We start from the raw sequence: 11,489 nt of genomic DNA, 5'->3' as shown, positions 1-11,489 counted from the left end.
AATGTAATGCCAGCAGGTGAATTTCATGCTTTTAAAACACAAGCCCATCACAACCTTCTCCATGCAAGCACCTTGATAAAAAGTCAAAAATCTTGATTCAGAGACTGAATCTGTGGTGTAGATTTGCAAGAACGTACGCTCAATCTTCTAATCATAAAAGGCAACGTCATACTTCAAAGACTATTGTAAAAAGGTGCGACATGGCGATTTAGATAGATTTTGATTAAATAGCTTCGCTTTAAACTTCAAGCCCACTCAGTAACTCTAGCGAATAATCAAGGTTTAGCTCAAGGCTTGCAATATCCATTGACACTGAATGTCTAACTGTAATAACTGATCGTTTACAGTTCAAGCATGACAAGTTCAAACTTTCTACATGTTAAAATATACAAACAAGAACTAGAACAAAAAACCGTTTAACTAAATGGCTATAACGGATCCGCTTGAAGGAAATGTCTGCAAATGTTATTACATCTTACAGTTATATTTAATGGTTTTATATAACCACTAGGCTGGCCTTTTCAGTTTTCTAACACACTATAGTGAAAATTACAACTCTGCATAGTATCCAGTTACGTTAAGGTCTGTCTGTGTGTGTGTGTGTGTGTGTGTGTGTGTGTGTGTGTGTTTGTGTGTTTTGTAAATCTAAACTGACATTTAGACGAGTACCAGCTCCACCGAAACAAAGTAAAAAATATAATTCTGTTTTGTAAAGATTTATTTTAAATATTCTGTTGAGTTATTTACACATGTGTTCAGGTGGTGGCTAAGCCAACGTGGAGATTCAAAAGATTAAACACTAATGAAACACCTAGCTTGCATATTGACTTTGGCCTTTCCAGGGCAGGGGCCGATAAATTGGATTCCTGTATCCTCTCTAGAAATTCTTAGAGAAGTACCAATAACAACTACGAATACACCAGAACGAAAAATAAATATATTTGAAATGTAAATACCTTTGTGGGTCGATAAAATCCTTCCTTGTAAGCCTATGTCTGAGATTAAGGCACTGAAATGGTTCAAGGGATACCAGTCTTCGGACCACACACAGGATCCATGTACTGTATAATAATGCCATGGTTTGTAATGATCCTATTGCTTTCGTTTGTTACGACCCCACTGGTAGATTCAAGCAAGAGGGGGGAAAAGCAGCAGAGATAGTCATTTGGCACAAGCTCTCAGAACCGCGGACAACGAATGTCACGTTTACATCCACTTCATTCGCTAGGTTTGGCATAATAACTCCAGCTGGTGATAAAGGAAACAAAAATAAAGCATTAGGGTAAATGCTATTATTGTCTTTATGGTCAGCCGAGCTGGGATTTAGAAGTAGGACGTCCACAGAATCACATTGGTGATTTTCCTCTTGTCGGAGACGGTTATGCCCAAAATGTAACCCAATGGCTTGTAAACATGTCCCTACCTTCAGGTCTACAGACCTCCCCCTCTATCTCCGTATAAACTGGTATAACAACACAACAGACATTACAAAAATACTTTTCAGGAGGTCTGACTTGGTGGTTTGGTGTGGCATTGCTGAAAACAAAAAGGTCAGATCATCTATTCTCTTGTCTTCCTGAAATCATGAAGGCAACAAAGTCAAGTTCAGGTCAAGTATTGGGTTTGGTCTTCAGTAGGTCGTCAGGCAGGGAGTAAAACGCAATTGTTGGACTGCAGTGGTGAGTCATTCCTCAAACTGTAGAATGATGACAGAACACAGGCCTATACTCAGGCCTCAAACCCCAAAGTCAAACACAAGTCGGCCAGACGTCAAACAGACCTCCTGCTTGACATCAATTATCCAGCAAACTCATCATCTCAGCAGGGCCTTCAGAGACCAAGGCACAGGTTTTCGTGACTCCAACAATCATTTTTTTGTCGTCCTTCTCCTTTTCGTAGCGTCTGTGTTTGAAGATCGGTGTAATACAGTTGGAACGGTTGTGTCCAGAGCTCTGAGGACCAGCACGCTGCCTGGCAGCCCTCAAACCTGTCCTGTTAAGATACAGAAGGCATCTAAACACATCTCAGCCTACGTCTCCGCAGCTTCAGTCGGTCACTCAAAACCAGAACAGACCATCGCAAGGGTCCCTTCACGCAGGTTTGAGATAGAACTTTGATTGAAACAGGATTGAAGACGATATACTTCTGTTTACTCTGGTTGGTTAGAAGAAGAAAAAATGATAAATGAAAAAACAGCTATGGAAAATAGTCAAAGAAGGCAATTCCGGTTCCTCAGTCAGCAGCATCAGGAGACCCCCTCCCTGGGCGGGGATGCAGAGAAAGCAGGGGGGGTTCCATCAAACCCTAGTCCCCTTTCCTCCTTCCTCTAGCGCTGGCCGGGACGTCTCTCTTGCACATGAACGTGGCAGAAAAATAACAAATTAACTTCAAAAAGTACAGACCGCAGACTACAGCATGGACATGTTTTCGTGCGGATGAGGGTGGGGATGTGCATGGGGCAGTGGGCCCCCCTGCAGGGCCTCTATCTTGTGTGCATGGCCCTCTGGCCCAAGGGCTCCTCCCCTTGCCAGCACCATCAGGGTCTCCCCGGACATGCCGGCGAACTCGAAGGCAAAGGTGCCATAGAAGAGCATGACGATGACGCAGAAGACCCACTCGAAGATGGCCGAGGCGTGCTGGAGGACGAAGCTCTCCTCCAGAAAGAACATGCCGCCTAGGAGAGAGCGAGGTGAAGGAGAGCAACGGAGCACGTGAGAGTATCATCTTGTCTAACTTTTACCCTTAACCAGATTTTTCCGTGTCTGGGATCAATAAAGTCAAACATCTTTGAGCTTGTTCCTTTGTGCCTACGGCAAAATCTGGAGACAGTTAAAGCTCAACAACATGAATCGGATATGAAATTTTAAAGATACAGTCTGCAAAGTTTGACCCACATTGGGGCCAAACTTAGTGAATACGCCTTGTTGATTCCAACCCTCGGGCCTATGCTGCACACTTTCCTGTTACGTCCCTTCAAATGCACAAAAGCCTAGAATGTTTAAAAATAAAACGAATAACACTCTTATTTCTCATTACTCTTTCCCTTCTTGTCAACTCCTACTCCCTCCCCATCCCTTCTCCCTTAAGAAGCCCTAGTGATCTCTGATTGGTTGACAAGGGGGTCAGGGCGTCATGTGTGTTCTCAAGAGGATACTGAGCACCAGGGCGGCGAAGGCCAGCAGGGACATGGTGAGGCGGAGGTGGGCCACGCCGTACTCCCGCTGGGTCTTGGCCAGGCGGTAGGTCAGCGCCGTCTGCAGGCACACAAACAGCATGCTGGTGGGGAAGGCCATGCCCGCGCCCACGTAGTGGAGCACCTTGGCACTGTCCACCTGTGGAGGGGAAGAGGAGGGACACAGAGGGTGAGGAAACGACGGTAGTGATTAGATCAGTGGTTAGGCTGCGCATACACTCCCCTGAGTCAAAAGGTTCCTGGGTATGTCCGCAGTCTGACCTGGAGGCATGCAGTAGCAAGGCGCCATAAAAAAACGACCTGTTCCTTCATGATAAAAATAACTGACTATATAAAAACTGAAACAGACGATTTAGCAGATGCTTTAATCCAAAGTGACTTTGATCAGATCATGTGTGAAAGATCCCTAAAGATGAAGTGAAGAGCTAGAGAAAGACACACAGGCTATAAGGGATATAATGCGGTTCATAATGTGCACATGGTCTAGCCATCTGTGGCCAGTAGGGGGCAATGTCTGACTGCTTTTTCTACAATGTCAACATTGGTTTGTTTACGTATTTATCTTTACAGTGCCCTGGCCCTAGCCAGACATCGCCAGACCATTTGAGCCAGGTCTGCACAAAATCTGTAAAAAATGAGGGCTGCCAGAGCAGCAGATCAAACAGTACAGATGTACTGGATCCAAGGTGACTTTGGCCCTGCACTGAGAAAGTGTCAGAGGAAGTAATAACACTAAACACAAAGATACTGAACAGCAGACCAAAAGGGAAACGGAGTGAGCGCAAGAGAGCAAGAGCGAGTGAGGGAGAGCGGGAGCAACCGAGAGAGCACTACAGAGAGAGAGAGAGAGAGAGAGAGAGAGAGATCTCCTTGTTCTGCAGATCACAAGTGATCTGAGACAATACACAAAAGAACCGTTCAGAAGCATGTGACCACAGAGTTCCTTTGAACCAGACGTACTGATCCGATAACAACCCGATGCCAATCTCTCAGAGCGGTACCGACCGCAACAACCTAAAGAAAACCCCAAAAGTAGGCTGATTCTGGGTCAGGGGTGACAGAAATCACTTTACTTGGGCCCACCAACTAGTCCAAGCTGCTGATTAAGGACTTTAGCCGCTTCCACCTGCTTTACGGTAATTAGGAAAAGGACTTTCAAATCCTGAAGCCAATAGTCCACTGACCCAGCTGGTAGATTTTGAACATTCTTCATTACTAACTGTTCCCTTGAATTTACCAAATAAAAAAAACTCCACCACACACACACACACACACACACACACAGTACAATGGGTGCCTTTCTCTGTGCAGACTCACCGATTAGGCTTAAAGTCCAAGTCAATGCGGGGATAATAAGCAGGGTTAGGTTTGGCCCTGGCTCCGAAGAAAGAAAGAAAAAACATATAGATAGCCATCTTTTGGAACTGTGCCCGCTGTAGTAATCGTCCATTAAACCCTTCTTTCCAACTCCTCCATGACCTCTCCTCCATGCAGCTCTGTCTCACCAGGAAGAGCCAAGGAGGCCGTCACAACCATTATCTGGGGTACATTTCAGTTGCAATTTCATTCCTCCAAATAGTGTACCAAGCCCAGTGGATGTGTGGCTGGTTAGCGTGATACTTAACCTATGCAGAAATGCCTCCTGTAGGCCTGTTTAAAACAATACAAGGGTGACCTGAATCATCCTGTCCTCACCTGCCACAAACGCAGCACCAAGGTTGTAGTTCTATCCAAATCTGCTAAAAATATCCATGATTAAGCACAGAGTCATAAGCACACCCACAGTTCACTCCAGTGCCCTCTTTTATGTCTCTCGCCTCTGGGTTTGACCACAGCTGTTTGGTCGCCATCTTGCTGCCATGCAAAATGTTTGCTTCAGACACAGCTGGGCTCCGCCTCCAGCAACACACCGGCCCATCTGCCATCCACATCCATAGTGGACAGGGTACTAGGCTGTTCAACTCCCAGTCCTAAAAAAGGTACTGGGTTTGATTCCCTGTGTCCGCTTCCTGACCAGTAGAACATCCTTGAGCAAGACGTCCCAACACCTACCTGATCCTTAACGACCTGTATCTGAATTCACTCTACGATGAGTTTGATAATAGTGTCAGCTTAATGACTCAAACCCACACTCACCCTTGTCTTTGCGATGGTGTACATTTACATCCATTACCCCACTCTGGACAGGGCTGGTCTCTGTGTGTATGTGTGTGTGTGTGTGTCGGACCAAGGCCCTGCTCCTTCGCCCAGCCTGCCCCAACTCTTGGCCTGGAGAAGGTGACTCACTCCCCTCTGTGTTTCCTTCTGGTCCTCCAGAACTACGCTACTCTCCTCCGGTTCCATCCCTCCTCCCCGCCTCGTCTCCTCCGAAGAGGCTTCGTAGGAAACCCAGGATGAGGGCAGAGGAGGACACTGTTTACTCACTCCTGTCCTACCATCCCTGCATTCGGGGGATTTGTCATGACCCAATTTAAAGTGTCATCCCCGGGTGGGTGACTGCTCAGACACCCTCCAGAGGCTGAAGCCGTTTCCTGGGATTAACCAAATCACATGGAGAAATGACCCTGGATGGGGAATAGACACTGAAATATATGTGGTTTAGATATACCAAGGCTTCACAAATGTACATTTGTGGAGAGAGTTGGAGTCATGGGGAATTGTGTTGGCTAAAAGGTAATGTGCATATATAATGTAAAACATGACTTTTCAGGAGGATGAATCCATTGCAAAATGAAACAGATACATCACTTTGAAAAGCAAGTTGTTATTTTAGGGAACATCCCAATTAGCATCGCAACCATCGTGCGCTACGAGAAAAAGCAATGCATGGTTATTTCTCTAAGAATCCAGATGATGAATTGCTACTACCTATAAATGCTTACTGTCCCTTCCCTCTCCAGAACACACACAAGACACCTCAGCAACCAGCCCATGGTCCAAATATTTAACACTGCAGGGATTCTTGCCCTGGAAGAAGAAGAGCTACAGAGAATCTGTCTGTGTCATTGTTTGACCTCCAAGTCAGCTCCAAGTCAGGTCACACATCAGAGGAAGAGGGTGGAGCTACGAAGAGGACAGAGTTTTATCACTACAGCGTTCACTGCCAAGTGACAGCAGACACTGCGTGTGTGTGTGTGTGTGTGTGTGTGTGTGTGTGTGTGTGTGTGTGTGTGTGTGTATTTGTGTGTGTGCGTGTATGTGTGTGTGTGCATGTGTGCGTGTGTGTGTGTGGAAAACAAAGGAAATTACAAGATAATTAGGAGAGGGGCAATAAAGGAGGCTTAGAATCAACCAATTAAACAGTACGCCATTCCATCAGTACCTGGAAGTTGCCCACAATGATGAGGCCACCGGAGCAGATCCAGCCAGTGGACAGACTGGCCGTGTTGAGCAGAGAGTTCTGGTGCTTCTCTATGACATGGGCGTAGCGTAGCAGCACAATCGCCATCACTGTGAGAGAGAGAGAGAGAGAGAGAGAGAGAGAGAGAGAGAGAGAGAGAGAGAGAGAGAGAGAGAGAGACGAGAGCTTGTTAGGCATCTTGACTATTTAAATGTTTTACTCAAATGTGTTTCTTATTTCACTTTTTTTTTAACGTAAATGGAAATTTGAGTTTTCCATGCCGATAAAGCCCTTTGAATTGAACACAGACAGACAGAGAGAGAGGGAGAGAGGTTATTAAGAATTGTAATTCATACCTAATAGGCCGAAAGGAAAGACAATAACAAATATTGAAAATGTTTAACACACAGTATTCCATAAGATTCCTTACTCATAGTACCAAAACTACAAGTACAATTAGAACATATAATATATGTATAGTTGGTAATATAGTTCATATATCAATACATCTATGATTCCTGTGTAGCAATGCCTAGGATAATCGCTGGTGTGTAACCTGTCTGGGCTCAAAACACACACCAAAAAAAACAGGCCATTTAGAATTTCCTGGAAAGTTTTCCCCTCATGAGGAAGCGGGAACTTGAGGGAGGGAGGGAGGGTGGGAGAGAGGGAGGGAGGGGGGAATTATAGTAAGTGGGGGTCGGGGGACGTGTGTGTGAGTCTAGGACCCCGACCTGATTAAGGATAAAGAATTCAAACAAAGGGGGTACAGTGACCATATGGGGCCCAATAGGATATGACTGGTGCTCAATTGTTTGGGGGGGGGGGGGGGGGGTCGTGTGAGTTGTGTTGTCTATGTCACACACTCACAGGGCCTGCATAATGAACGCTGACAAGACCCCCCCCCCCCCCCCCCCCCCCCCCCGCCAAAGAAAAAAAAGCGGGAGAGACTAAAGGAGCTCAGAGGTATTGAGCAGAATGGGGGGGGGGGTGGTTGAGGGGCCTCCAGGCATCCAGGGGAGCCTGTGCTGCCAACATGGCATTATACGGCAAACTGCAGGGCATGAAAGTTGTTTGCAGCAAAACAATGGCAGCCTTTGTCTACTGCTGCTGCTGCCGTGACCAGAGCTTTTAGCTTTAGCCGCTCCGTGGCTGGCCTGGCACACAGCCTGCTGTCTCTGAACCTGGGCGAACCGTGATGAACCTGTCCACACTTAGAGCTGGACCCGTCAGACGCAGCTCACAAGTCCCTGGGCCCGAAGGCTTATCTACAACCCGTAGCATAATTGAAAACTCTCCAATGCCTGCAGAATGTCTGGTCGCGTGTCGGCAGTGACAGATTGAGATTGCGTTGATGGAGTTGGTGGCTCATAATGTTAACTCTGTGATTGCTATGTATTCACACACACACATCGAATCTATGTGTTATAGAAGATGACTGACTTGTTTCAGGTACAGCCATGGTAGCGTGCTGCATGTCAAATGGCAAGAATAATTTTCCCAGGGCTAGGCAATCATTTTACCCAGTTATTTGTCACTTGACTGAAGATACAGCCTTCCCGGAAAACATAATTTGATTTGTGAAGAAAACGATTGTAGTTGTCTGTATTAGATTATGCCGTCCTTGTCTCCTCTCTGTCTGCGGAGCGAGCCTCTGGTCGCTATAACAGAGCTTGTCCTCATTACAAATGAACAGTCCTGCTGGCCATTGGAAAAGGAAAAGAAACTGCCTGATGTGGAACTGTTGATTACATTGGCAGTATAATCACAAGAATGCCCTTTCCCTTTGCACAACGTCTACAAAAATTCATGTTTTTTCAGAGGGAACCTTCATAACTGTAGGTCAATGGGGACACAGCAAGACATCGCTCTGTCGGCTTTCTGAACTGACAACTTAACGACTGCAAAAAGAGTTAAATTAATAACAATTCAAAGGACAATAACAGGACTGACAGAAACAGGCCCATCTCCTGCTGGTCCCCGACAGCTCACTTCCTGTTGGTCAAGCACATTACTCTAAAAGACCAGGAAGGTCACGAGAGAGAAGGCCCAGAGCTGGCCCACACCGTCACAATCGCCAAACCAAGTCACATCCCTCTTTGTGATGAGATCAAAATACAGACAAACATAAAGACTTGATGACAGCAGAAAGTACAAGTGAGTAGTAGTGAGAATTGAAAGATGAATGCAAAATAAGATAATATCATTACATGTCATGTCATGTTTTCAGTTAAAATAGATTGCTTCTCCCCAAGGGGATCTATTTTAGTCCAAATACATCACTGCTTCCTCTCACTGTACGATGCAGATAGAGAAAGATTGGTTGTCTTCACACTCATGTACAGTACAATTACAATACACAAATTGCGGTATTCAAGTGCATTCAAGTACATATCTTTTGCATGATCCCAAAGTTTACCTTGTAACCAGATTAAACTAAATGCACAACTCTTCAAAAACGGTTCATTTGTTTGCGAAAGATCAAGTTAATTTGTTTGTGCTATTCACATATGATAGCATAACCACATCAGTTTCCGCTCTAGTTTACTGCACCCATATGAAAACAAAGCATTATATGTGCCACCGTGTAAACAAACTTTGATTCAAGAAGTTGTCTTTTTCAAAGGTATTCTGCAGTCTGCCTAAAACATGGGTCTCTGTGGGACTGGTGTTTGGGCTAATTAACCTCGAGCTGACTAAACAGCAGCATGTCTACTGAGAGACAGGCAGACAGGGTGCATACATAGGAGTGAACACCTGGTCTCCAGTCTGTTGATACAGGCAGAGACCCCACCCCCCCTCACCAACCCACCAGGGGCCTATGGACCTCGCAAAATGATTGACGTGATTAGTGATTAATGATTGTCTTAATGATGCTGTTCTGAGAGGATCACACACACACACACACACACACACACACACACACACACACATTCAGGTCAATGAAGTCCAAGACAACTGGACAAACAGAGCGATGTCTGTTACGTTAATGCTCAAACTCATACCTCCATCATATTTATACAGCATACTGCACCATTTACTAGTTTTCACTGTCTCGGAAGTCCGTTATTAAAGCATTTAATCGCTATAAGTGACGGCTAATTGTTTCTCTATCAATGCGCATATGATAATAAGCTTAAAACTATCGGCCACCTGGAATACACTCCGACACCGCATCAGCAGAACAATGGAGAACTGAAGAGAGTTCCCATTTGCTGTGCTGTATATTTTAGACACGCAGGTCGATATACAAAAATGGCCACATCATGACACAGTCCTCGTACCCTCCCTGTTTGATCTATTCTAGACAGACAAGACTAAAATAGATGCCAGCACACACACACACACACACACACACACACACAGACACGCACACAGCTGGGAGACATTCCCTGGTGCGGGTCGGGATGTTCAGAGTGCTGACACACAACGCAGCCAGCAGCACCAGAGATCCATCATACTGTACACACACCGCAATTCAACTTACACTACATTCACCAACGCTAACAAAACAGCAACTAGCATGCATGCACCGTCCGGTTCAAGGAGATAACCTTGGCGGTAAAGTCGACCAGAATGTTTTCCGAGCCTGTTCGCACAGAGCAAATGTCTGTGAGAGGGTTGAGGTGGGACACCGCGAGGGGAAAGTTTTTTTTCTGCTCAACAGATCGACAGTCATGCATGATTTTCCTGGCTCTTTGAGAACCCTTCCAATCGATGAAGGCCTTGCATGCCTTCCCCCAGAAAGTGAGGACTTACTCATTCTGACAAGCTGCTGCCTCCAGCGCAGTGTGTGGGCTGTACTATCCGTTGTATTTGAATGAGTAAAGGCCATTTGTCTGCAGTGTGTACGGGATTTAATATAAAAAGGTCACAGAGAATGTACCAGACCCTGGGCTTATTCAGAGACATTGACTGCAAACCAGCAGTCAGCCAGCTTATAGACTTAAATGAAGGACTTCTTACAGAAATGTTAGCTTAACAGAATGGATAAAGAACTACATAAAATCATACATTTGGATGCAACACTAACGATTTTGAGGTTTCAATTGAACAGCTTAAATTAAATGTACGTCAAATGCAGGTCAACGGAAGTGGACTCCTACACCATAACACTGCTTGTGGTAGAAATTGGCCACATTTCTCCGTTGTTCTATGAAAAGGTGCACAAACCAACATGAGTGACAAGGAAACTGAAGTATCTAGACCAACCAACTAAATAAATTGGGAGAAAATAAACTTGTTGATGCAGTTTCTTGTAGAAACATTTACTTTCTTATTATATGGAAACATTTGCTTTATAGAAGGAACAAAAGCTTCTCTCTTTGCCGTGTGTGTGTGTGTGTGTGTGTGTGTGTGTGTGTGTGTGTGTCTGTGTGTGTGTGTGTGTGTGTGTGTGTGTGTGTGTGTGTGTGTGTGTGTGCATCTACCCATGAAGGATCCAGTGCTGCAGATGAGGCTGAAGAAGGAGCTCTCAGGAGGCAGAGTCCCACACTTACTATAAGGAGAAAACCGTGCGCACGCGCACACACGCACACACACACACACACACACACACACACACACACACACATTGATGTTACTACTTACCAACACTATTTTAACTTGCGTTATTACACATGATCATACTATTGTATTGTATTCTACATTGTATAAAAACTTGAGTGAGTGGACATCAAATTTGACTCAAGCAAATTTCACTCAAGCTCTTCTCCATCAAATGCAAATGCAGGGATGCGTTGTAAACAAACACATCTTCTTTTCTGAAGTAATAAGCAAGCACAGTACGACAAGTGTAGAAACAAGTCTCAAAGAACAACTTAACAATAGACATGACAGAGAACCGTGTTCTCGCAGGCTTCAATAGAACAAACGTTTGGGAGGTTTCAGCAGGGAGTGAGGGGAGCAGAGGGAATGAACAGATAGGACAATTAAACACAGGAGCAGGGGATCAGT

At 45.2% G+C, this 11,489-nt stretch overlaps 1 protein-coding gene across 1 annotated transcript in view; it reads right to left on the bottom strand.

The window, feature by feature from the left end:
* Positions 1 to 2,408: 2,408 nt before the first annotated feature.
* The window catches only part of LOC311350017 (transmembrane protein 150A), a gene marked incomplete at both ends in the record, with an annotated part of 15,126 nt that continues 6,045 nt past the window's right edge, over positions 2,409 to 11,489 (bottom strand). The window contains 4 exons of the mRNA XM_084470052.1: positions 2,409 to 2,674; positions 3,155 to 3,332; positions 6,516 to 6,643; positions 10,964 to 11,031. Coding sequence (XP_084326178.1) covers positions 2,409 to 2,674; positions 3,155 to 3,332; positions 6,516 to 6,643; positions 10,964 to 11,031 — 640 coding nt within the window. The remainder of the gene's footprint in view (positions 2,675 to 3,154; positions 3,333 to 6,515; positions 6,644 to 10,963; positions 11,032 to 11,489) is intronic.

The sequence above is a fragment of the Micromesistius poutassou genome (assembly GCF_964030765.1).
Source record: "Micromesistius poutassou genome assembly, chromosome: 7".
Lineage (NCBI taxonomy): Eukaryota > Metazoa > Chordata > Actinopteri > Gadiformes > Gadidae > Micromesistius > Micromesistius poutassou.
This window is presented reverse-complemented; position numbering and strand designations above follow the sequence as displayed.